The 27,992-nt window shown below is 37.9% G+C and overlaps 1 protein-coding gene across 1 annotated transcript; it reads right to left on the minus strand.

Moving 5' to 3' along the window:
* Positions 1-27,992, minus strand: LOC131152814 (uncharacterized). The gene is made up of 6 exons (XM_058104690.1): positions 27,020-27,992; positions 26,067-26,169; positions 23,877-23,932; positions 15,282-15,446; positions 484-597; positions 1-407 (listed from the first exon to the last, which is right to left on the minus strand). The coding sequence occupies exons 1-6, from the start codon at positions 27,665-27,667 to the stop codon at positions 315-317; spliced, it is 1,179 nt and encodes a 392-aa protein (XP_057960673.1). The 5' UTR covers positions 27,668-27,992; the 3' UTR covers positions 1-314.

Below are 27,992 nucleotides of genomic sequence, written 5' to 3' on the forward strand. Positions count from 1 at the left end.
TTTTAACCCTCAACTCCCCCAAGCTACGGGGTGTAAAATGGCATTTCAGATCTCACTGCAGCTTCTCACAATACTGAGACAAAAAAAATTACAATAACTGTTTTGGTGAAAAGGAAGATTTTGCTCTGAAATGGATTCACTCACCCTGCTTATAATATTTACAGATTAAACAAAATAGACTGCCTAGTCAATCTTAGGTGGAAGTTCTCTGTACCACAGATAAAACTTCCACTAAACAAAGACCGCTTGGAGGACTAAAAACAGCGTAGCTCATACCTGTTATTCAAATGTACAAGGCAACCAATTAAAGGTTCTTATAGAGGCCTCAAAAGTGGGTAATCTTCAAGCAACTCCCGCTCTGATAGAGTGTCATTTTCATTCTGAGGAGTCCACAACACCTCAACAGCCTGAATGGAAATTGGTTTGATTTCAGACAGAATTATCAAGATATCAAAATCAGTACAGCTATATTTATTTTTTTACCAGTGTTCGGCTGGAGGGGATAGAGCCAAGTTTCTGCAGGGCTTCCTTCAAGTCTCCACTGCTATTGATGGTGGGCAGTTTGTGTACTCCTTCAGCAGCCACTAAGATTGTTATCTGAAAATGGGGAAATTTTTCTCATTAAAACAAAGGGAAGACACAGACTGAAGGAAAAAAAATAAGAGCGAGGAAAAGAAGCTAGAGAATAAATACATATTTATAATCTCTACATCATTCTAATCCAAGCAGCCAATTTTGTCATGAACCCTCAACACTTTCAAGCATGGATAATTTAGAGCAATAACCATTAAAGTAGATTTTTAAATGTCTTCTTGCAGTATGTTACTTCTGAGATTGGAGAAGATTCCATGTCTTATTATGAAGAGGACACAAATCTTCATCTAAAATTTGTATGCATACCAAAGGGATTATGGCAGTCAGTGATCAAATAAGTACCCAAAAGTTCTCAACAGAAGCTGCAGTGCAGAAGAAGGTTTAGAATATCATATGATACACTATCCTAGGTCACTTTGGGCTTAAATAACAAACCATTCAGAGAGAGATAGAGAGAGGAGAGGAGCCACATAGACCTATGTCTTTGATAAAGTTTTTTGTTTTTTGCTAGGCCACAGAGTCTTTGTTAAAGATCTAAAATAGAATAAAATAAAAATAAGGTGTATACTCTTCTCCAATATATATTTTAGAGGGCTTATAGTTGGAAAGATAGGTTTCAGTACCAAATCCTGTATCAGTAATGAACGATTAGTTGATGCACCACTAAAGCAGAGCAGACAGCATACAACCTGTGGATCACCAAAAAAGTTGGGATGGCATCTCAATCCGCAGTAATGCATGGGATGGTGACTAAATCTGCACATGGAACCACAATTTCTGCTGCTAGTTTTGCACTAAACGGGATCAGAAAATGACTTATTTTGTAGAACCAAGAAAAGTGTGGAAGCTAGAGCTAAAGCAAGGTACAAAGCTACAGCTAACAGGCATTCTATGTTAGTACTTGACTCGAAAACAAGCACAAAAAGTTGGGCTGCCAATTTTTCTGCCTTTTGAAGGTCTTAATTCCAGGGAGTTGGAGCTACACTGAGAATTCCAACATGAGTTTGCTTGCAGTTGCAGGGTTGTGTAACAAGATGACACATGATGAGACATTTGGGGCTTCACTGGTTTTCACTATCAATTTCAGACCTTGAAGGTAGAGGACCGACAGTGCAACTTTTGGGCACACCATCTTTGCAGTGGCCATTGCAATTTAAGTCTCCTTAGAAATTATAATTGGGACCTGAGTCTAGAGGTGTCCATACCCCTGACAACTAAAGCATTAGATTTTCTTCTGCTTGTAAGGGTTAGTATCTTCAACTTCCCTGCGGGCTTAGGACCAGCAACTGCGAAACCACTATGTCCATGCTTAATCAGGTTCTAACTGAAGACTTTGGTGGAGCTCCCAAGTAACACTTCCAACTTATAGGCAGCCATAATGACATCTAACAATCTAAAAATCTACTACAAGCCAAACCACAGAACACACTCTGTACCTTTGACACCACAATTACTGCACTGACCAGGCCTCTGATCAAACTCCACTTTAGTTAAAAGATTCAAGCACCGTCACATCAGGAAGATCATCTCTAGTATCAATTTCAACACAAATTTGAGCATAAGAAAAATTCATCATCTCCCCAGCAAAAGAATCTAGATAAAATGGAAAACCAACTAAACCAGCAACACAGCTTAACCCTTTTTGCGGTCCAGTAAAGTAACATTGAAATTTTTCACCATAACAAGAAGTTTCTTAAACATTTAACCTCCCAGACTGTGGATTCTACAATTAAGGAACAAAGTAATTTCACCTAAATTCCATGGGCTGTGATCAAGAATCCAATCTCTACCTTTTAGATCTTTGAATTTGAAAATATGAGAACCATTGTGAACAGTAAACTGAAACCTCTAATATCTACCAGATCTTATCATTCTTAATATAAAAAAAGGGAGGAAGATTACCAATACATTGCCCAAAAACAGAGCCCTCCCACTTCACAGCACCCAAAGGAATCAAGTTTTTTCCTTCTTTAATTTTATTTTATATAAAAATATTTACGAAAAGTTTGGGGGGAACTTTATTTCCCCATTTGATGCGTCCTAAAAAACGCTGGACAGTCCAGCGTTTTTTAGGCAAAAGACACTGGCCCTTCTAGCGTTTTTTAACAAAACAAGCTGGATGGTCCAACGTCTTTTAATCTGGGGACAAAATTTATAAAAAAAAAAATGCTACATCAAGTAGCATTTTTTTCTCTGTTTCTGGTTTTTGGTTGCTGTCTGTACCGGAAGCGATTGGGATACATGCACTTGTAGAAGCTCCTCGGATTCTCACTTCCCTTCACTTGCTTCTGGCCATACTTTCTCCAATTGTACCTGTCCTCTGAGGCTGGAAACACTGAACTTGAGGCATAATAGTTTGAGTGGAAGCTTGCCAGACAAGTTAATGGAGCTGAGCAATCTGACGACAATGGACCTCAGTGAGAATAAGTTTTCCAGTGAAATTCTGGAAAATATTGGAAATTTGGCTCAGCTATTGGCTCTGAACATGAGTGGAACTGGTCTTTCAGGACACATTCCTACCAGTGTGGGGAGTTTGTACAGGCTAATGACTCTTGATCTCAGCAGACAGAACCTCTTTGGTGAGCTGCCATTTGAGCTTTCAGGATTCCCGAATCTGCAAATTATTGCTCTGCAGGAAAACGCTTTATGCAGAAATGTTCCTGAAGGTTTCAGTAGCTTGCTGAGCTTGCGCTATTTGAACCTCACTTCTAATGCCTTCTCCGGTAACATTTCAGCAACATTTGAGTTCCTGAGTTCGTTGGCTGTTCTTTTGTGGTCTTACAATCTCATCTCAGGCTCCATTCCACCAGAACTTAGCAACTGGTCTGATATCAGAATCCTTAATCTGCAGTCAAATTATTTAATAGGCCACATTCCTGCCGACCTCTCCGGCCTTGCACATTTGAATGAGCTTGATCTCGTTTGATCATCAGCTTCCAACTACACCGAGTAGTGGGGGTGCCGGTGAAGCAACCATGGATGAGTGTGAAGCAAGAACACAAGAACTACTCAGATTTCTCTTTCCAACCTCAATCGAAGCCGCCCCCAGCATCAACTTGATATTCTCATAAGGGCTCTTATATTCATTATAAATCAGATTTTTAGTTTTTTTCAGTCTCTCAACCTTCATACAATTTTCAGAAAAAAATACAGTTTTATAGATGATACGTCAGAGGTTTCATTCTTATTTGCAGGTTGTTGCATTTGTCACCTTCTTTAATCATCAGACAGCAGTCGCAGCACTGCATGCATTAAATGTGAGTGTTTTCCTCCACATGGGTATCTATGTTCCTTTAGATCATATTTTGCCTTGAGAATGGAGGTGATGCTCATGCTTTACTGTATGTTTTTTGCTTTATTTAATGGATTAAATTAAAAATGAAACAACAACAACCAATCTTAGGTCCCACTAGATGGGGTTAACGTATTAATAACTTACCAAAATTTATTTGGAATGAGAAATCCTGTATCCTAACAATTTGTTTAAATTATGGAAAATTCTACTGTCAAAATCCTGTCCCAAACTAGTAAGACGTTTCAAAAAGGAACACAAACACTTGAATTATCTTCGTCTTTCCTTATGATCATACAGCAGGTGTTTGTGGAATCTCAATGCAAGTTGGTTGAGATTCTGGAAAATGATGATAACAATACCAAAAAAAAAAAGTATTTATAAGCCATAAATAATATAAATGTTATCTGATGCCATGGCTTCAGTTCTAATTACATTTCTAATAAGATATCATTTGTTGGACCTGGTTGAAGTTTTTAAATTAAAAGATTTTGTGTTTTTCTTGCTGATGCATTTTCAAATTCGTGTTATTGTTCAACCGAAAAATATTATCAGGGTGTAAAATTTGATCCTCAACATGTATCAATGGTATACATGTTTTTTTCAATATGATTAATTTCACAGTTCATCTGTTCTCCCCTGTTTACCTTCTCTCGAACAATTCTCATCTAACAGTGTTCAAATTCTCAGGAAGAATCCTCAAGATCAGGACAGCAGCAAACGAGGAGCTTCCAAGAGCCTCCCAATTACGAAAAGAACATGGTGAAACACGAGTTCACATCGTCACTACCGGATTACAAAAGGAAGCTCAGCTGGTGGAGTGCCAAAAGATGATGGAAGAACAATATTTGCAGAGTATAACAGCAGGAGGGAGGCCATCATGCCGCTGCCCATCAAGCCCAGTGAGTGTACTGTTGAAGGACCAGATAGATGTCCACTGCTATTGCTGCAACAGTAGTAGTACTCACCATGCCCCAGCCTTAACACGCCTCCTGGTTCAAAAATTGATGAGCCATCCGTGTTGAGAAAGACCAAGAGAAAGAAAGAAGAACAATAAATGGAATTGGAAGCATGTGTGCATGGCTCAACTTGCATCTGCTTCAAACCCAAACCGTGCCATGCCATGCACATAATATATTATTCATTCCCCCAGCCAACCACCCCCTTACCCATGCAGGAAGAATGCAGGGAAGCAGGAAAGAGGGCTGATATATTTCCAATTTCCTATTTTCATACATGCATGATGTGCAATGCCTTTGTAGGCATGAGATGTCAGCTACATTAATTGCTGCAAGCTAATTCCAGCTTGCCAGCTTGCATGGTACATGCATGCCTTAACCGTTAAGGCATTTAGATGCATTTAGACACTTCCACACACTTCTACAATAACCAAACTCCTCCTTTTTTTTTTTTTTAGCACTAATAAAATTACAAATTACTTCCTTTTTATAACATACTAGCCGTTGTTATAAAAGAAGAGTTTTGTCTTCAGAAGGGCAAAGCACTAGCTTAAAATCCACCTTCCATTGTGTTAAAATGTCAACCCCAAATATCTTTGTAAATAAAATACAAATTAGGAAAGTGGGTACTTATGGGGGATTTGATTTTATTCAATAGGAAATTGTTTCCTTGTTTAGAATAGATAATTGTATTATATATTGGATTGTACGTAAGAACAAAATAATGAAGAAATATTTTTTCCAATCGTTTCTTCTTTCATGGTATCAGAGCTAGGGTTTCTTAAACCCAGCTAAACAATGGCTAACAGCAGAGACTCTACCTCCACCGCAAACATCACCGGCGATTCAGAGGTTACGTCCGGTGGAAGTACGAATGATAACACAGTCTTTCCACTCTCATTGGAAAAACTAAACGGAAAAAATTTCCGTGAATGGGCTCAGTCCATGAAACTGGTGATTGAGGGAAAAGGAAAGCTTGGTTACCTTATCGGTGAGCGAAGGAAAGCAGATTATTCCGACGCTGTAGCCCTGCAAAGATGGAGGTCCGAAAATTCCATGGTCACGGCTTGGCTCGTCAATTCGATGCAACCATCAATCGGAAAAATTATTTTTTTTTTTGCCGACGGCGAAGGAGGTCTGGGAAGCCGTACGTGAGACGTACTCCGATGTCGATAGTTACTCCCAAATCTTCGACATCAAGACCCGATTGTGGCAAATGAGGCAAGGCGAGAGAAGGGTTACCGAGTATTTCATGGAGATGAGTCACCTCTGGCAGGAGCTCGATCTAAGCATCGACGAAGAGTGGGAGTGCTTCGGCAATAGCACGCGATACCGAAGGAGGCTCGAAAACGAGATGGTTTTCAAGTTTCTTGCCGGCCTGAATCGAGAGCTCGACGACGTGAGGGGACGGATCCTTGGCCAGCGACCTCTCCCTTCAACCCGAGAAGTCTTCGCAGAGGTCGGGAGGGAGGAGAACAGGAGGCGGGTGATGTTGCAGCCCCAAAATGAATCCGCTAGGCTGGACCCGACCGTACATGGATCCGCCCAAAAATTAGATGGGCTACATGCTGGGCCGGATGCCTCAGCTCTTGCATTAAAAGGCCCAGGAGGACTTAGTCAATTACCACAAAGAGGAAAAATATGGTGCGAACATTGTCGAAAAACAGGTCATTCAAAAAATACCTGTTGGGAGATTCATGGAAAACCGGCAGAGAGGAAACCGAGACAATACCACAGAAATCGTGGGTACCAGGCCAGCACTGGTGGATCAACTGAAAGATCACAAGGAGAGAACAATGATACCCCGTCCGGCAGTGTCTTCAGTCCTGAACAGTTGGATCAGTTATATAAGATGTTTTCATCAATGCAAACATCGGGTCAGTCTTCCTCTGGTTCTCTGGCTCATCGATGTAATCATCTGTCAGCTTTAAAAACCACATCTTGTTACAAATGCCCTTGGATAATTGATTCGGGTGCATCCAATCATATGACTGGGTCGTATCAATATTTTTCATCCTACTCCCCATATGCCAAGAATTTGAAGGTAAAAATTGCAGATGGATCTCTCTCACCAGTTGTTGGAAAAGGAAGTATCCGCATATCTGATTCCTTAACTTTACAATCAGTCTTACACGTCCCCAAGTTATTGTGCAATCTGTTATCTATCAGCCAGTTAACAAAAGACTCGAACTGTTCTGCTAAATTTGTTTCCTCCCATTATGTTTTTCAAGACCTATCATCGGGGAAGACGATTGGCACTGCTAAAGCGTATGAGGGACTCTACTACTTTGAGGAGGCAAGTTTGAGTAAACTATGTAATACTGCAATTTGTGATTCTGCATCTACTTCTAGAAATAGTGAACTTTTGTTATGGCATTCACGGATGGGTCATCCCAATTTTCAATATTTAAAACGTTTGTTTCCTTCTCTTTGTTCAAATAAAATGGCTTCTGAGTTTCAATGTGAAGTGTGTGAGCTTGCTGAACATCGTCGTACTTCTTTTCCATCGTCCATATACAAACCATCTCGCCCATTTGCTATGTTTCACAGTGATGTATGGGGTCCCTCACGTTCCCTAAATCGCACCAATACAAAATGGTTTGTGACCTTTATCGATGACCATACTCGTCTTTGTTGGGTCTACTTACTAAAAGACAAAACTGAAGTCCGCTCCATTTTTATCAATTTTCATACCATGATTCATACACAATTTCAAACTTATATTCAGATCCTACGTACTGATAATGGTACGGAATATTTCAATACCATCCTGGGAACTTATCTTCAAGATAATGGGATTGTTCATCAAAGTTCTTGTGTGGATACCCCTCAACAAAATGGGGTTGCTAAACGCAAAAATAGACATATACTTGAAGTAGCCCGGGCTTTAATGTTTACTACCCACATGAAACATTATTTTTGGGGCGATGCCATCTTAACAACCACACATCTCATTAATCGAATGCCAAGTCGAGCACTCTCATTTGTCACTCCTCTTCAGAAATTTAAGGAAAACTTTCCTACCTCTCGACTCCCTTCCAGTCTCCCACTGAAAATTTTTGGCTGTACTGCTTTTGTTCATGTCCATGCACACCATCGCGATAAATTGGATCCTCGTGCCATTAAATGTGTCTTCATTGGTTATTCACCTACCCAAAAAGGCCACAAATGCTATGATCCGGTCTCAAAACGACTGTTCGTTAGTCTTGATGTCACCTTTTTTTAAACCACCCCTTATTTCTCAAAGCCCTCTCTTCAGGGGGAGAAATGGAGGAGTGAAGATCGTTTCTTTGATCCTTTTACTACTAAATCTACGGTTACTCCAGTTACTTCATTCCCTGACCCATCTATTGAGTCTTCCATTACATTACTTCCCGACTTGCCAAACACAACTGAACACTTACCCTCAGGGGGAGATGCAGGAGAACAAAACAACGCAGACATACTGGTTTACTCAAGAAAGCCAAAAACAAAGGAGAGGGAGAATCTCATACCTGAGGCACCAAGAGCGTTGGATCCGGTGATGGCTCCGAATAATCATGAGCCCTTGACTTATCCTGATCTGGTAATTGAGTCTTCCTCTGATAATTCTGCACCTCATGATATCAATCTACCTATTGCAATCAGAAAACAAACCAGGTCATGTACTCAATATCCTTGGTCGAAATACATGTCTTATAAAAGCTTGTCTATAAGATATCGTGCGTTTGTCTCTAATCTTGATAGGATGAAAGTACCAAAAAACATTCAGGAAGCTCTAGAAATACCAGAATGGAGAGAGGCAGTCTTGGAAGAAATGCGAGCCCTAGAAAAAAATGGAACTTGGAAGTTGACAGATCTACCGAAAGGGAAGAAGCCAGTAGGTTGTAAATGGGTTTTCACAGTGAAATGTAAATCTGATGGAACAGTTGAAAGATATAAAGCCAGACTTGTTGCAAAAGGCTTTACATAGTCCTACAGCATCGACTATACTGAGACATTTGCACCAATGGCAAACTTAAATACAGTTTGAGTTCTCTTGTCCCAGGCAACTAATTTAGATTGGCCACTACAACAACTTGATATTAAAAATGCTTTCTTAAATGGAGAATTAGAAGAGGAAGTTTACATGACTATACCACCAGGATTCAGTAGAACGGGTGAAGAAAACAGAGTGTGTAAACTAAAGAAATCGTTATATGGCCTCAAACAATCTCCGAGAGCATGGTTCGACAGATTCGCAAAGGTACTAAAGAATCAAGGGTATCGACAAGGGCAATCAGACCATACACTATTCTTCCAACAGTCTGAAGGAGGTAAGAAAACAATTCTAATAGTGTATGTTGATGATATAATCCTTACTGGTGATGATACTGTAGAAATGGAGAGATTGAAGAAGGTTCTAGCTACTGAATTTGAAGTTAAAGACTTGGGACAGATGCGGTATTTTCTGGGCATGGAAGTGGCAAGAATGAAAAAGGGGATTAGTGTTTCTCAGCGAAAGTATGTTACTGACCTCCTAGTTGAAACTGGCATGCTAGGGTGCAAACCCAGCGAAACCCCGATAGAAACAGGAAAGAGGGTTGAAGATTGTGGAAAACCAGTAGAAAAGGAGAGGTATCAGAGATTGGTTGGCAAACTGATCTACCTATCACATAATAGACCAGATATTGCATTTGTAGTTAGTGTAGTAAGTCAACACATGCATTCACCAAAGGAAGTTCACTTCGATGCTGTATACAAGATCCTTAGATATCTCAAGGGATCCCCAAGAAGAGGACTCTTCTTTAAGAAATGTGAAAGCAAGGAAGTAAAGATCTTTACAGATGCAAATTGGGCAGGATCAGAGGAAGATAGAAGGTCCACCATAGGATATTGTACATTCGTCTGTGGAAATCTCGTGACTTGGAGAAGCAAAAAACAGAATGTGGTGGCTCGTAGTAGTGCTGAAGCTAAATTTAGGGCAGTCGCTCAAGGGATTTGTGAAGGATTGTGGTTACGAAAACTATTGGAAGAATTACGGGTACCGGTGAACCTTCCTATCAAACTCTACAGTGACAATAAGGCAGCTATTAGCAGCTCTCTTAATCTAGTCCAACATGACAGGACTAAACATGTGGAGGTAGACAGACACTTCATCAAAGAGAAAATTGAAGAAGGAATTATATGTATGACTTATGTACCAACCAAGGAACAAACTGCAGATATCCTCACTAAAGGCTTGGGACGACAGAGTTTTGATGATCTCATTAGCAAGTTGGAGATGATTAATATTTATGATCCAACTTGAGGGGGAGTGTTAAAATGTCAACTCCAAATATCTTTGTAAATAAAATACAAATTAGGAAAGTGGGTAATTATGGGGGATTTGATTTTATTCAATAGGAAATTGTTTCCTTGTTTAGAATAGATAATTGTATTATATATTGGATTGTACGTAAGAACAAAATAATGAAGAAATATTTTTTCCAATCGTTTCTTCTTTCACATTGAGTCTCCGCCGTCTCCAACCACCCTACCTCCAACAAATTCGGAGAAGGCGGGGAACTCCTGCACAGCCAACATGTTCAACCCGCCTTCCAAAGGCGAGGACTACACCATTCTCCAAGCCCTTTTCAGCATCAACATGCTGATACTGTTCGTCGCAACTACATTCAGCGTCGATGGGATGCTGATGGCAATTGCCAACCTGGGCCAGATCGAGAAGTCCCTGGCCTACCCGGAGCGTAGCATCTCCACATTGTGTCACTGGTGAGCATATGGAACTACCTCGGACACGTCGCGGGCTTCACCACTGAAATTTTCCTGACAAAATACAAAATCCCGAACCCCCTAATGCTAGCATTGGTTCCCCTTGCAGTCTCCTTTAGTGACGAAGAAGGGATCTGAGCTAATGGGCGGCAGCATGGCAGCGTGGTCTCCGTGGGTGTTGCAGTGAGGGATAGAGGAAAAAAACGCTAGTTGATGTAGCGTTTTTTTAAAAAAATTTGTTCAAAGAAGGCTGGACCATCCAGCATTTTTTACCCAGCGTCAGTGGCCCAGGTAAAAAAGACGCTAGGCCATCCAGCGTTTTTTAAGGATGCATCAAATGGGGAAATAAAGTTTCCCCCAAACATTTCTTAAATATTTTTAAATAAAATTAAATTAAATTCAGGAAATACTCCAAAGGAATCACATTTTCAAGAGGATTAGCCAACATCTTACCTCCTTCCATAACAGGATCAAAATATTGCAAAACAAGTTCTGTAGAGCTTTGAGAATCAACAAGATTCTTCGAGGAAATTTTCATGTCAGATTTCCTCCCACTCTGCTTTAACAGCTGTTTGATCATATTGAAAAGAACCAGCAGCTTTGTTTGATTGCAGTTTAGAAGAATTACCCATACCAATTTGCAATTGAGAAGGTACAATCTAAATATTTCCAGAAAGTCAATTCGATCCAGAATAAGTCCCAAACAAAGCAGCCAAATAAAACTCTTAACAATTTAGCCGAGGATACTGTGTTTCAGGATCTGCAAGCACAAAAGAATTCAAAATCCCAGCAGAGAAACAAGATTTTCCTAGCAAAGAAAGCTGAATCTGATCAACCATAACTAATGAAAAACAGAAGGAACTTAATTCATGCAAGAAATCAAACAAGAATCAATCAAAATCAAGAATCAGCATAAGACGTTATGCCTTCCTTAGACTAATACAACTTGGCATCCTTTTTCATTTCGGCATAAGGCATTAAGAATAAGTCATCAAGCTCTCCACCTATTGTTATTTTCCCTAGACACTCCATCAATAGTCCTAACTTTATTCATTACTCTATCTTACATATCTTTAATGACAATACTATACTTACTGCTACTACACAGTCCCTTTTTTTCTAGAACCCACCATAGAACTTCCCTACCTATCTTATCATAGCCTAAGTCAATAAAATTATAAAAACCATGTGCAAGTCCCTCTTCTTTTCCCTAAACTTGTCCATCAATCTTCTTAAAAGATGTATAGCTTCTTTAGCTGCTCTCTCAGACATAAAACTAAACTGATTTTTTGAAACCCTCATTCCTATCCCCAATCTTTGTTCAATTACCCTTTCCCACAGTTTCAATCTCAAACTCATAAGTTTAATTTCGAAATAATTATTACAATTTTGAATATCTCCTCTATTTTTGTATCTACATATTAAAGTGCTTTTTCTCCAATTATCTAACAATTTCTTAGTTCTTATAATTGTTTTAAATAAATTAGTTAACCAAATAATTCTGTCATCACCTTGGTATTTCCAAAAACTTCAATTGGATGTCATCAGGTCCTATAGTTTTTCCATTTTTTTATCTTTTCTAATGCAAACTTAACTTCATTTAACTCTAATTTTTCTGCAAATAATCTCAAATTTTTATCCTTTTTCTCATTTGTAAATTCTAAGTTTAAGCCTTCTACTTGGTTTTTGTTAAACAGCTTATTAAAGTAACTCTCCATTATTCTTTCATGTCTTCTCTAACCAAGATACTATTCTCTTTTTTTATACATTTAATATTACCTAAGTCCTTACTCTTTCTTTCTCTAACTCTAGCAAGTTTAAATATGTCTCTTTTCCCTTTTTTTTTATCTAGTCTACTATATAAATTACTATGTGCACTACGTATAGCTACGCTAACAGCCTTTTTTGCATCTTTTCTGCCTATTTATCCTCTTCAAAGTTTTACATGTTTCTCTATTTTTGCCATGCTTTAAACCATATTCTTTTTGTCTTCTTTAACCAAGACACTATCCTCTCTTTTTTTTTATACATTCAATATTACCTAAGTCCTTAATCTTTTCTTTCTTTAACTCTAGCAAGTTTAAATGTCTCTTTTCCCTTATTTTGTATCTAGTCTAGTATATAAATTATTATATGCCCTATGTTTAGCTACACTAACAGCCCTTTACATCTCTTCTTGCCCCTTTATCCTCTTCAAAATTTTGCATGCTTCTCTATTTTTTCCATGTTTTAAACTATATTATTTTCGTCTTCAAGGCTTTTTGGACATCTTCATCCACTACCAGCTCTCTTTACTAGGGAGAATCTTCCTCGATTCACCTAAATTCTCTTTTGCTATCTTTTAAATAGAGCAAACTATCCTACCCCAAAGAATGTTTATGTATACACTATCCCTTATTATCCAATGACCATCTTTGATCATTTTATCTTTAAATTTTATTATATTTTCTCCCTTTGTGTTCCACCACCACTAATATACGTTACCCTTTCTCTTCTATTTTTTAATACACATATCTAACACTAAAACTCTACATTGTTAGTTAAACTTTCAACTTCGATAACTTTACAATCCTTGCATGATAAACAACCTAGGACCAAATGAACCAAATAAAAGGGACCTCTAACTCTGGGGACAACCTAGGAGGGCTATACACGGACCCCAACTTCAACAATGGAGCGAGCAACTTCAACTTTTCCGAGGAGAGACGGCCATGGTGACAATGCCACTAGAAAGGAGCGAACAAGCAGTACCAGCAAAATGGCCTATCACTTAGCTTCAAACCCTTGAACTAACTTCACAACCACACTCAGAAAAGAAAAATGACCATGGCTGGAAGGATTTACATCAGTCCTGCATAACCCTACAGGAAACTCTGGTGGTTTGGAATTCAGAGTTCTGGAAGATGACTCATCTGCCTGCTGGAAGGGGAACTAATGCTCTAATTCCATGTTGCAGTATCTTTAAATTAAAGGGACCGTGAAATTACAGATGCAAAGAGAGAAAGAACAGTGAAAAACAGAGAGAGAAGAGGAACTAATATATTCTGTTTCTCACATATATATTGAAATTAAGGGACTATGAAATTACCAAAAAAAAAAAAACCATTAAATCCAAATGGAATTTCATAACTCCTTATGCCAAAATGAAATATTTCAAGGATGGTGATCAACAAAGAATAATTTGAGCGGTTTAATTTAACAAAAAACGAAAATAGTGTTGAATAAAGAAAAAGGATTGGGAAAAGGATTTCTTATTGTTGTTGTTGCTGAGCGCAAAACCAACCATAACCAACCCAGATTAATTAGATTTAACGCAAGTTATAGTCATTAGGCCAGTTCCAGGTTAGAAACAAAGAAATGACTGGGTTGGTTTAGATTGATGACAAACCTTCTTTTCTCTTTTTTTGGGAAATATACATGAAATAAGCTTTGGGTTTGTCCTCTTTCCAGCTATTAAATGACGCATATTTAGAATATTCCCCCTTTCCCACAGTCCGAAACTAATGATTTTTCTGAGGCATAAGTAAATCCAGTTCTGAACCTTAAAACAGTATAGTTTATATACAAAATCATTGCACATATAAATTTCAAATCCTCCATTTCAATGAGCATTCCCCATAGACCACACCAGAAAAACAGAAAACTTAAGGGGGTGTTTGGTATCATTGTCAAAAATTAGAAACACAAAAACCAAAAACCAGAAGCAGAAACTAAAAACTAGAAACCAGCAACCTATTTGATTAACATTTATAAAACTAATACAAATTAAAAACTTAATTAAAAAAATACAAATAAAAATATTATAAAAATATGATTAAAATAATAAAATTACAAATAATATACATTAAATAAATCACTATAATAAAAATAAAATTGATTATAATTAATTTACTTAATTGTTCTACTATCAAATTTTACTTCACAATAAAAATTTTATTGGACATGAAAATTGAAAAATAGTAAAAGTATTTTGTAATTGGCTTTATTATTATTTTTTAAAATTTAAGTATATTTTTAAATTAATTATATTTAAATTTATATGATCATTTGATTTTGATTTTAATTTAAAAGTGTATAAAATGAATAATTTATTCCAAAAAAACTATTTCTAGATATTAAAATTTCTGGCAACAGGTTGCCAAAATAACTGAAAACCATAAAATCTCATTTTCAGTTTTTTGGAAAACAACTAAAAACCAACAGCAGAAACAGAAAATTGACAATAGAAACAAACACATTTTTATAATTTGTTTTTTTCACTGTGGAGAAACGAAAACAGAAAACAGGAAACAGCAACGATACCAAACAAACCTTAAATTTTTATGCAAAAGGTATTCTTTACCTAACTTTATTTCCTGAGTAACTCCAAATGTATATTTCCTTTAATACTGAACCTAACCCTAAAATAAACAATCAAAATCATCCAATAAGCAAAAAACCATCAAAACATTGTGCCTTTAATTTAAAACCCTCTTGCAGGAAGCAAGAATGGAAGAAACTTATCAAGATAATGCAAAATGGATAGAACTTTATAGACTGCATGTGCAGTAAAATAAGAATTCCAGTGAAGTGCCAAATAATGCTCATCAATGTGAAGATAACATCAGTAATAAAATCAATAAGCATATAGCATCACAAAAAAAAATACTTTACTACAAGAAGCTGAGATGCACTTTAACACAAGTCATCTGAAAAAATGAACTTACCACTATGTATTCATTGCTGTAACCACTAGATCTCTGGTTGTTTGTGCTTCGCCTCCTAATATTGTTTACATTGACAAGTGTTTCCTCATCAAATTTACCCCGCTCCTCAATGGAAAGTTGATTGAAGCGTTTTTCTCCTGCCTCTATGCCCTGCTTCATATCCACCTGTATCCATTGTCAAATAGATAGTGAATCAAGGGAGCAAACTGCAGAAGGTCCAAAAGAGAAAATCCATAAAAAAGGTTCATTGAATGTAGAGATTGAGGGTTTATCTAGAGTTTAAGAATGAACATAAACCATGACAGCCCAATTGCAGGCAGATCTTGATAGACCTTAGGCTTCTCCCATGGATATTCACATAATAGGTCCATTATTGGCAGGTGGGGTTCGCTCCACTTGGCATGCAAGGGCCAGAGGGCCTCTTAGAGAATGCCAGGCCACATGCATAAGCTTGTTCCTGCTACTGTTTGGAGTTTTGAGAATTGGAAAATATCTGGGAGTGAAGCACAGCTTGAAGGTATAGTAGGAGCTTTGTGAGGCTAGATTCTGAAGGTTGTGGAGCATCACAAGAACATTCGGAAAGGGGGAAGCTGTGCTGGAGTAAGATCGAGAATACAATGTTAAGACTGTGATCATGTGCAACCGGATCTGCACAGACCGTCAGAGGTGTACGACCAAGTAAAATTGCAGATGGCATATGGTGTATCAGCACCCCAAAACAAACAAAAAATAGATATTATTGTCATGAGTTCGAGAAATTGCCATCAACTCAGACAAGAAGGAGGATGATTAACTATCCTCTTCAAATTTAGGGGAGGATGAGTAATTGATTGATTAGGCTGCGGATGGGAGGGGGTGTTGCTTATTACAGTGGTGGTCACACTCAGAAGCAGGGAAGCCTGATTTTGGGGAGGCCACTGGAATAGACAAGGGGGATGCAGGGAATCCAGGGAAGAATTCAGAGGTTTCATTATCAGACAAGCATTGTATTAATCTTGACAAGAGAAGCAATTTGGAAAGTGAAGCTCAGATCCAAGGACTAAACAGTGTCAGTTGGGGCCTTTCTGTTGTTCCAAACTCTTTGGATAACCCAACTACTCCTGAATCTCCTTCAAGTTTTTGGATGAGAGCCTTAAAACTGAGCATAGGGTGCTCAACAAAAAACCAATGCCACTTCATCAGGTAGACATCCTACTCTGATGTGACTTCCTACAAACTTCGAAGTACCCGTGTGCCATGGGGAATCTGGGGCTAAGGAGGATCTCCAAACCATAGACTTTCAGGGAGATGAGAGAGAAAACCAGGCAATGCGCACAGGTTGTGAAATTCCAAAAAGTTCTTAGTTTGTCAAGAATTTGTTAGTAGAAGATTTTGGGGTTGAAGACCAGCATGGCTAAGAGTGGGGTGACTGGTATGATATGATAGCGTTTTGAATGGTTTCAAGGCTTTAGCTAGTTGAGAATCTTTAGCTAGCAAGTCTTCCTCTAGGGGGTAACCCTACCTCAACTGCAATCTAGAGGTGGGGAGAGTGGGTAAGAGATTGGAGGAGTGGAATAGGGAATATTTATCCTTAGGGTTTTGTCATATTACAATCACTAATGTTTCCCTTCCGAATGTCCCTATTTACTTTTCATCCCTTCTCAGAGTTCCTATAAGGGTAGCGAGTGTTTTGGAGAAGCTTGTGAGAGATTCCTCATAGTCTAGCACCAAAGGTAATAAGAGGGATCACCTTGTTAATTAGGATGTGGTTAGGAAACCCAACTCTGAAGGGAATTTGGGGCTTGGTAATGTGGTTTCTAAGAACAGTTCTTTAGTTGGGAAATGGTTATGGAGATTCCTCCTAGAGACAAATTCCCTTTGGCACAAGGTAATTAAAAGTAGGTACAGTGTTCATCAAAATGGCTGAGATACCAAAGGGAGTAGCAATGTTTCATATGTGAGTCCCTAGAAGTTCCTTTCACAGGTTGCCTAATTCTTTTTTCTTCTCACTTGCTTCAAAACTGGTAATTGGAATTTGATTCGGTGTTAGAAGCATCATTGGATGAGGGAAGTTACCTTGGAGGCCTTGGTACCTTGCCTCTTTAGATTATCTTCCATTTATAATGCTCAGATCTCTTCTTTTTAATCTTTGAGGGGCTTACTTGGGATTTCCAAGTTCTTCAGAATCTAAGGAAAGTGAAGTTGATGAGCTCATCACTTTGCTGAATGCTTTGAATGCTTTAGTTCCCTATCTGGGGAGCGATTTTATGGTTTGGTTAGGGGATTCTTCAGGTTCTTTTTTTCATCAAAGTCTTTCTTTCAACATTAATTGAAACCTTCAATTCCCTCCTCTATTTTTGGAATAATATTATTTAGGATGCTAAAGCTACCTAGATCAGCAGGTTCATTTGGACTTCGACTATTAAAACATCATGATTTATTGCACAACTTGCGCATAAAGAGACCCTATAACGCTATCAGCCCAGCTATCTGTATGATGTGCTTAGAATCGAATAAAATCAATGTGCATCTCCTTATGCATTGCTGGGTGGTACGACAGTTTTGGTCTACCATGTTCTCTATGTTTCGTGAATCATGGGTATGGATAGCCTCACCAAGTGTATGGATTCTCGTTGGTGCAGTATTGGGTTTTAGAAAGAGCAAAAAAGGGAGAGGCATTAAGGAAGTGTGCAGTTTATGCTATTGTTTGGACTTTTGTGGATGAGAGAAATACATGAATCTTCAATTCTAAAGCTACACCTTTGCACTTGTTATGGTATAGAATAGTTTTTGACGCTTCTTTTTGGGCTCACTCTTCAGGGATTCTTTTGGCCTCTGTCTGACCTGCTAAGGTACTGGAGAGCAGCACTTTAGTAGTTACTCTTCACTGTTTTTACCAGAGGATGTCTTGTCCTCCATAGTTTGTACATTAGTTTCTTTTATAATGAATGTTTTTTTCTTATCTAAAAAAATACATAAACCATGCCTGAACAGGTGACCACCAACCTGGTTATGCCACAGGGTTGATTGAACTGACAACCAGTGGGTAAACCTAATGTCAAACTTGTTGACTTTTTGAGTTCGATCCCTGTTTTGATTATAACAAACCACAGTATCTCATCTGTGTGCTAAGTGTTTGAACAAGTTTATTTTTCTAAACACGGATGACAAATGAGCAATGGAAGTCAAAAAACACTTACATGCGCACACCATTCGGCGCAATCCATGAATTTGCAGAGGAGCCAAGCATGAAGTTTTTTTGTTTGTTTTAAGTTGTATTGCAGTGCATTATATTTTCATTTTGGGTCCGTAATAATCAAAGGTCTGTAATAATTAATGCACTGCATGCATGGTAGGACTATAAGCTCAAATGACCATAGGGAAATCAATGACCATAGAAAAGACTTCGGTCGACCAACGCCAGGTTTTTTAGGCTAAATTAAAAAGACTAGACCTTAGAACGACCCTAAGTCCCTACACGTCACTTGGAAAAATCCCCTCTATCTTACAAATCATAACTATGCAAACAAGGATAAACTATACTCAAAATCAGGACTTAAAATAATAACTGAAAGTCACTCAATCGATTGAACCCAGCTAGTTATATTTAGCTCAATAGACCGAACCATTCAGAGGTCAACAGTTTGACCAAGAATCAGTCGACCGAACGTATTATGAACGTATCTTCCACAATCAACCGAACTGACACGTGTCTGCCCCCAACTACTTAGTCGACCGAACTCATAGGTCATTTTAGATTGGGTCAATTGAACTTAATGAGTAGCCGACTGAATCTAAATATAGTTGACCGAAACCACGAAGAGGTTTAGAATCGCCCAAATATAGTGGACCAAACTTATAGTTCAAATTAGACACAGTCGACCGAACTCCCAAATATAGCTGACCGAACTCAAAATACAGTCGACCGAAACCTCTCGGATTGGACATTTTTATCACGTGTAAAACAAGGTTATTTTTAATTAAACATCATTAAACAATTTTCAGAATACCCTTGACATCCCCCACTGTTATAATTTTGTGTATGTCTATATATACCACTTCATTTAGAAGGATTAACACTAGATTAGCAAAACTAATTAACACAAATTCTATGAAACTCCAAATACTCTTTTCACCTCTTACAAGCCAAAAATCTTATTCTTACTTGTTCTTCTTGCTAAAATTCTTTGGTAAGAATATTTCTGAGGTTGTTCATATTAGCTTACACTCTCAAATTGTTTGATTAATATTTTTTAATTAGAAGTACGCTTGAGTTTTCCTTGGTGATTTAAATCATAAATCTTCTTTGAGGAAAACTCTCTAGAGCTTGTGTGCCTTGCATCTTGATTGCAAGATTCAAGGGCTTGTTGTTTTGTGTCATTGTGAAATTTATTTTTCAACAAGCTAGTTCCAAATATCTCTCACACTTATTGATAAACTATCTTTGAGATATTTGCTTGTGTTCTTGAGATCTTTTGAGTTTGCAACTTGTGATTAATACATACATTCATATCTTAACTCAAAGATTTATTCATAACACAATCACACATATTGTTAGATATATTGACATTATCTTGAGTGTTGTTATATTCAAACTCCCTTGAGCATATACATCCATATCATTTTGAAGTGCAATTGGTTATATTGATTGTATTGGTACACATCTACTTATTGGAGAAGCACGCATATTGTACAAGAAATTTGTATTGCTTATCTGTTGTATTCCAAGCGTGGCCTGAGGAGGTGTTGATCTAGCCCGTAAGGATTGTTGTAAAGGTTGGGGTCAGTCATGGTAATCTGACTTGGGGTTCTCCTTACCCCATAAGTAAAGGGTATTGTATCCGGTGCCGCTCTACCCGTTAAGTGAGCCTTAGTGGAATCATCTAACTTGTGAACTGAGGCGGGACATAGGCACAGTTGCCGAACCTCAATAACACATCTAGTGTCATATTTACTTTATCTGCTATTTAGATTGTGCTTGCTTGTTTTAAACTCATTTGAAACATATTTATCTGCTTATTTCAATACGTGCTTAGATTGCCCCTAGGTTTGTGAAATACTGCTGCTAGATAGTTGACCTAGGAAGAAAATTTGAAATATCCAATTTACCCCCCCTCTTGGGAATACACCAATTCCAACAAAACCATGGACATCGAATGCATACAACATTACAACCCCACAAAAGTTAAGGGTGTCATCCACAACCATAGCTTGGAATATTGTCCCTTACTCCAACTTCAAGGCCTTGCAATAACATCTTCCTCGTGCTAAATGCTCTTCCATGACAAGGATGAATAACAAAGGAGAAAGAAGATCTCCTTGAGTCAAAACTCTCAAAAATTTGAAGAATACCATTACAGCTACCATTGATAAGAATTGAGAAGCTTGGGGCTATTTTTCTTTAAAAAATCCATCTTTCCCTACATAAAGAACAAAAAATTCCCACGTCAAATGCCTTTTTCCATCTAAAGTATAAATTAATCCCACAGTCCTGCCTCACCCCTTCTCACTTGACAGTCAACCACCTCCTCTGCAATAAGAGTCACATCAAGGATTTTCCTCCCTTCAACAAAAGAATTTTAAGGGTCCAACCACTGTGCCAACCAACTTCTTAAGCCTCAACCCTCAAGGCTAATACTTTCAAAATGATTTTGTAAACACTCCAACCAAGGTCGGCAATATTCAATGTTAACTATCCCATTCTTTTTAGGAACAAAAACAAAAGTAACAAAAGTTATATTAATGCTACCCACCAATTCCCTCGAAATTGTATAACCAGTTCTGTTTAAAAATCCTTAAGAGACATTGCACATTACATTCTTCATTGATCTTCAGTCTTCAAAAAAATTTCCCTCAATTTCCACTTTATCAATGAAATTATATCTCCTATAAACAATTCCCACTTTAAGGAAGAATCTTGCATTCCAATCTTCCTCATTCGGTCCAATGCAAAGAATGGGATATATAATATGAAGGATGCTTACTTGTAGCAAAACAGATTTCATTAAAATTAAGATGCAGAAGATTGGGTGTGGATTTGGAAACAAAATATATATATATATATCCTCAAATATTTAAGACTTTTATTTAGCTTGCCTATGGCAGGCATCTTCTCACAATGAGTATCATGCGCAACAAGGAATCATGAGTTCAGGGAATTGTGACTGTTGCTATGGTGGAATAGAAGACATTTTATATCTGCTTTTGGATTGTCTAAAAACAATGAGAATCTACCAATTATTTCCATTTATTTGAAACACTCAAGATTTCTTTATATAACATATGGGGATTCCCATTTAATGATCATCACTCATCTATTCAAGAGAATCCCTCTATGATTCACAATGTAAAAGCGTTCATTACAACTTGATGGACAATTTGGAAGAAGAGAAATGTAGAAATCATTGATGCTATCTACCCATAAATATACTCAAATTTTTTTAATAAGGGGGTTGATGGTGGATTGTAACAGTGCCTTTGGGTCATGTAATGATCAAAGACTTGTGGACCCCCAGGACAGGGGTACCTTTTCAAGCCCATACAGGAGTCTGGAAAGTTGGTTTTTCAGGATTGTTGGGACGATCACAGGTATGATGGCTGAATTACTAGTCATACAATGTGGACTTCAACTTCCACAAATGAAGGAACTTCGTCTGGTCACTCTTCAAATTGATTCCCTTGAAGCCTTCTTATTAACAATAGCTTGTCTCCAACACATCCAAATGGATCATTCATACTGGACCTAAATTATGAAACAATCTCTAAGGGAAGAGAACCAGTGTGCCCATCAATTGACAAAGTTGCATTCTCGAGAAGCATATTTGATGATGGAGCTAGTCATTACTTGTTGCTGATAAAATTTGGTGTTCTTTAGATAGCTCATCCCTAGTACCAAAAAAATCTTCCTCTTTTAACTACAAAGCCCCAGATTTTTTGGTGCCAAGAAGTTTCTCCTAGGCTAATTCTATTGGACAGCTCTCAATGTAGGGCCATAAAACTGTCTGCTCGAAGTCACATATTCTCAAACCAAAAAGCTGTTGGACCTCAATTAACCCTTCCCACATTGAGCAAGATAAGAGAGCAATCCGGCCCTGGTCCCAGCAAAAGTCTCTTAAGTCACCACTAGAAAGAGCTCCTCCCATCCCATAACCACAACAAATCTGCCAACTCTAAAGAGGGAAGGTTAACCCCTAAAATTTTACCAAGTAAAGGATCCCTGGCACACAAAGATCTATCAGTGATTGCTCATGAAGGAACTCTGTCATGGAAGATCTTTCTAGACTTTCTCCCTTTCTTTCATGCGTAAACAGGTGGTTTTATAACCTCCCTTTAGATCCCAAGCTGCCAAGCACTTCTGTCTGATATAGATCAATTCCCTCCAGAACATTGCACTGATTTGACCCCCTGGCCTGAAAACACTTGAAAATAACCACTCTAAGCTGTTCTCCTTGGCCTTCATCAAGCAGTTTACTGTAATATCCCCTGCCCAAATCCCATTTAGTTCTATACAATCCTCTCTCTATAGCACAACAACAACCCCGGCTGTAAATTTTGCTGCTAAACTTCTCCAACTGCCCTAACCAGTATCCCAGATACTCCTCACCTTCTGGATCATCAACCCTCTCCATTTTGTTTCCTGAAGACAGATTGCCCCCTCTCCAATTTTTCAGAAACTCCTTGAAAACAGCCCTATAAGTATTGTCATTCAAACCCCTTGCATCCCAAGAGATAACTTTTAGTCTTCATTGACACACCATGAGTTCCCTGCTGTGACTTATATCCTAGCCAACAAAAAACTCTTTACCTCTTTGATTCCTTGCTGACCTTGCTGCTCCCCATGCTCCCCCTCTTGTCCATTACACTTTCCCTCCCCATCTTTTTTCCTCATTTCTTCAAAATTTTGTAGGCTTGGTGCTCAAACCCATCAAAAGAGACACTCATCAACCTGCTCAGTCTGCACATTCTTCAGAATCCAATCAGAAACCTGCTCTTCAAAGTCTCCCTCATTCACTTCATTTCAGAATCAAGGAGAAAGCCTGTAGTTACAGCTTCAATGCGCTCATTCTCATTCAGGCATGGCTCTCCCTAAAATCATGTCTGTTCTGGACCCCTCTTTCACAGAGATAATAGCCAACCTCTCTGATTCAAAAACCCTCTGGCTATCGATACTTTCCTCCCTGTCAGGACAGCTTCCATCAGATCACCTTGCAGATCCATCAAGCAACTATCCCCTTTGAGAGCTGTTTTAAATCAGTAGCAATAATTATTGGAGTGGCATCCCCTATTGTTCTTTTTCATTTCTTTTTTTTATTGTTTGGTAGGGGTAATGTGATGAAAACAACCACCACCATTTGAGGAAGAACCTCAAGCAGCACCAACATTATTAGCATGCATGTGCTCTTAGTTCTCTTCAAAGAAAAAAGCTAGGTTATACTAATAACACAGCACCACCATTGGTGTTGGTTGCATATCCACTCCAACTATATCTAGGCAGTGGCAGACTGGTAATATAGTCATTGCTGTAAAAGAACCACTATGACTTCCTCACTTCCCATGGCCAAAATCAAAGCATGCTACAGACTAGTTAGATGTTCAAAAAGAGAGTATCTAACTTACAGATGAATAACCAGAGATGCAATAATCAGGATGGCGGAGCAATGCTAGAGTTGTCTCTGCAATCAAAAGAAAAACATGAAAAAGAAAGAACAATAAATTTACAAGTTGAATATAACAAGCTATACTGAATAATCAATCTAAGAAACCAAATCCATAAACTCCTGTGAGAATATCTGGACTGAGAATGCTCCCCACTAGAACACGAAAAACACAATCACCCTTCTCTGCTTGGGTAGAAAAAGAAAATTTTATTAAGGCAAGGAAGAAAATCCAAAGACGGAGCGCAAGAGTCTACCCAGAAAGGGCAACAGACCTAAAATGCGATCAAAAAAGATAACAATACAGACTTCCAATCTTATTGGATATCAATCAAAGGCAACTCTTTAAGTACTTGATAGTTGATGCCAAAGTGAAGCATAAAACATCTTCCGTAATAGCTAAATATATGAGTATTTATCCTTCAAAAAAATGATCTTTTGGCATGACATGTCTATAAAACAGTAAAGAGACAAATCACAAAAGCATCCTTGGGAATGATGGGGCATATAATGAAGAAAACCACATGCATCTGCCTTTCATAGGTAAAATGTTTCACACTGAAGGTCTTAAAAAAAATTTGCTTTTTTATAGCAAAAGAATAAATTCATTGATAGATTAAGAATAAACAACTAGGAGAACAAGACATCTCCTTAACAATATGCAAGGTGGCAAAATTTTATTTCTACTAAAATTTCTAGGATTAAAAGTTTGGAAATTTTGATGGAAATTTCGATTTCGATGTCAATTTCAATTTCAATTTTTAAAAAATGAAGGAAATCAAAAATAAGGCATAGAATTTTTTTATGAAATTTTAGAAGCTATTAATAGACATAATAATGCAAGATTTAGAACTAAAACATTATAAATGAAATTTCAAAGAAATTTCATTTTATAGTTAAAATTTCAATAAATTCCGCTGAAATTTCTAGATATCAATGAATTTAGGGTGATTTGTACAAATTTCTGCAGAAATTTTGCACAATAGAAATTAACAGCCACTTCAATTTTGAAGTAATGGAAAGCAGAAATCTCAAAGAAATTTTGACAAGCAGTCTTTTAGTTAAATGAAATTTCAGTAAATTATATAGATTCTCTATTGCATCTGAAACTTGTTATTAGTCATTTTGAATCAAATACCTAATCCAGAAAAGGAAGTTTTGATTTGAATGGCCTCCACTACACCACAGCTTATTCACAGCATTTTTTTCAATAATAAGAGCTCTTTTTGGTTAAGAAGGGCTTCTGTTGCATTAGAGGAGATAGGATGACATATTCTTTTCTGATTGGCTTGCATACACTGATATTTTGCACACAGAACCTTTTTCATAGTATGGAATTGATAACAGATGCATATCACAAAGTTTACTTCCCATAAAAGCAATTCTTTTTATTTTCAAAGTGAGGTGGTGGTACTGCATGAGAGAGAGAGAGAGAGAGAGAGAGAGAGATGACAAGACATTATGCCATAAATAGGTTGGGACTTTATGGATGAATAGTTACTGCAAGTTTTATAAAGGATTTCATATGCCAAAATCTCACATTACAAAATGCCCGAAAAAAAACGAAAGGAAAAAAAGATTATAAGTGAAGAAAACAATGAAAGGCTTAAATAAAGAATGACACTGGTTTTGCCTAGTAAGAAGTACAAGTCGTTAAATTTAGGGACTATGTAGCTAATTAAATCATATTGAAAAATGCATGCAGCTAATTTAATGCTTAAAAAGTGTGTAAATTTCAAATTCTTTGAATACCCAGAAACTCACTTTTTGCATCATGAATTGTTTGGTTTGTACTTTGCTGTTGTAACCATTTTTTATTTACCATTCTATCCTTTTTTTTTCCCCCTTTTTTCGGATAATGGAGAGGTCTAGCCACAAATTGACCAGCTATCCCTGGAACACCTAGTACAGCAACACTCCATATATCTATATAAGTACACGTGTCCACTTAATATTATTTTTGAATATATCCAAAACTCATCAAAGTTACACTTTTCTCTTAAGGCTTAAATAAAACATTCCACAGCTTCCCTTCACCTAAATTAACTATCTCATCATTTATCTATATGCATCTAGGATCGTTTCTGTTAGTTAATGCATAAAGTAATAAATAATCAGACAAAAAATGAAACACTTATTAAAGACGCTCTACCTGTCAATACATAGCTTAAACCCTCTGAGGTGGATGTATCTGCTGTTTCAGCAATCCGATTAAGATCCTTTTGCAGTGATCGCCCCATGCCCAACAACCCAACCTACGTAAAGAAACTGAATGTAAATCAAAATTTTGAATTTAAATTTGAAAAACAAAAAAAAATTCATAGTTGATGTGCCCATGCTCAAAGCTTATTTATTAGCTGACAAGAATCTCAATTAAAAGAATATACATAAGTTTGCCTAGCAGCAATAGTAACCCCTCTTCTACAATTACAAACAATTTATATATTACAACTAGATGAGGTTTGCAATCATGAACAATATTATTTAAACTATGTCTTTAAAATCAAATTATATTATCCCAATGATAAAATTTACAGATTTACTACTATTCTCCTCCCTAGCTTTTTGACTAATAAATATCCCTTCTCAACGTTGCTCCGTTTTGTGATTATATATCATTTTCTGATTGCCTAAGATTTCAAATCCTAGCACACGCTAAGAGGCTTTATTTTCTATTTCAACAATTCCATTTCCCTTTATCAGAAGTACTAATCACCAAACACCCCAGAAACCTTTTCCACTTCATCAGCTCCACGCCTGTAGTTCTTTCAAAACACCCCCCACGCCTTCATAGAGAAATAACCAACATGCAACAAGTAAGGAGGTTGAGCACGCAAGGAGAGCAGTATAGCACTAGACCACTAAAATAAATCTCATTGGGACCCTAAAAATTATTCAACAAGGATAACTGGAAATAAGTCAGACAATTTCAATTGACAAATTGACAATACTCTGAAAATTGTGTCCGATCTTATCAATAACTTTTCTTATTTTTGTGAGCCATAAACCAGCAAATTTGCGAAATAATATATCTCACATTGAAGGAATCGATCAATCACACAGGTTAGGGGGGGAAATCAAAAGAAAAAAATTTATCAAAAATACCTGGAGCTTTAGAACGCTAGTTTTCTCAGCAGCAGTAAGAACACCTCCCTCTGATCGATCAGAAAGAAACCCCCATAGCAATATAAACGCCACGAAACCCATCATAATCGGAAAGAAAGAAGACCCAGCACCCACACCAATCCCAAATGCTGGTCCAACATAAAGCCCGCCACCGCCGCCACCGAACCCAAATGGGGAAGGCGCATAGTATGGCACTGAATATGAGAAACCAGGGCTCGCCGTCCGGGTAGAATAACTCCTTGACGACGAAGACGACGAAAATGACCTCCCTCCCATCCTGCCGCCCGACGCGGCCAGTGCTGAATTGGGATCATACATCAACAACAATCCCAACAATAGAACCGTTATGGCGGGCTTTTGGAATGCCTTGAGGGCCTTCAAGATTCCCCCAACAATTTCATCAAATTGGCTCTTCATCGATCTCTGTTTTCCCAATGATTCATAACCCAGCTTCTCCGATTTGCCAACCACGCAACTGACGCAGAATTTCGCTCTTCCGCTAAGCTTTGCGGGTCTGATGAAACCAGTGGCAATTTTCCTGGGTTCTAGCGCTGCGGATCGAACCGGGAAGGCGTGTAGCAGAGGGCTGAAGCAACGAGTGGGTTCGAGCAATGAAGCAACGGCCATGGATTCAACCGGGTCAGCTCAATTGCTTCTCAAGAATTGAGCTCTTGTATTCTTGGGGAGTCTTGGTTGTGGAGGAGAAAGCAGGGAAGTATGAAGTGTGAATTAGGAGAGAAGAGTGCACCGATGCGCGCTGGGTATGAATTTCGAATGGCGGAGGAGAGGAGGAGGAGTCGTGGTCGAGCAAATCATTTGTGAACTGAAAATTTGGAACCTCATCTCATCTGCAGTAAGTGTTTTTTTTTTTTTTTTTTTCACAAATACAAGCAGTGCGCGCTTGTGCGGGCGTGTGTTTTTCTTCTTTTTTTTTTTCTTTCTCAGATATTTT

This window comes from Malania oleifera, chromosome 4, assembly GCF_029873635.1.
Source record: "Malania oleifera isolate guangnan ecotype guangnan chromosome 4, ASM2987363v1, whole genome shotgun sequence".
NCBI classification, from domain to species: Eukaryota; Viridiplantae; Streptophyta; class Magnoliopsida; order Santalales; family Ximeniaceae; genus Malania; species Malania oleifera.

Coding starts and splice junctions, on each gene's coding strand:
- LOC131152814 (XM_058104690.1), bottom strand. CDS start 27,667: ATGGCCGTTGCTTCATTGCTCGAACCCACTCGTTGCTTCAGCCCTCTG. Junction 23,933..26,066: donor TTTAAGCTATGTATTGACAG/GTAGAGCGTCTT, acceptor TTTTGATTGCAG/AGACAACTCTAGCATTGCTC. Junction 408..483: donor TCCCCTCCAGCCGAACACTG/GTAAAAAAATAA, acceptor ATTTCCATTCAG/GCTGTTGAGGTGTTGTGGAC.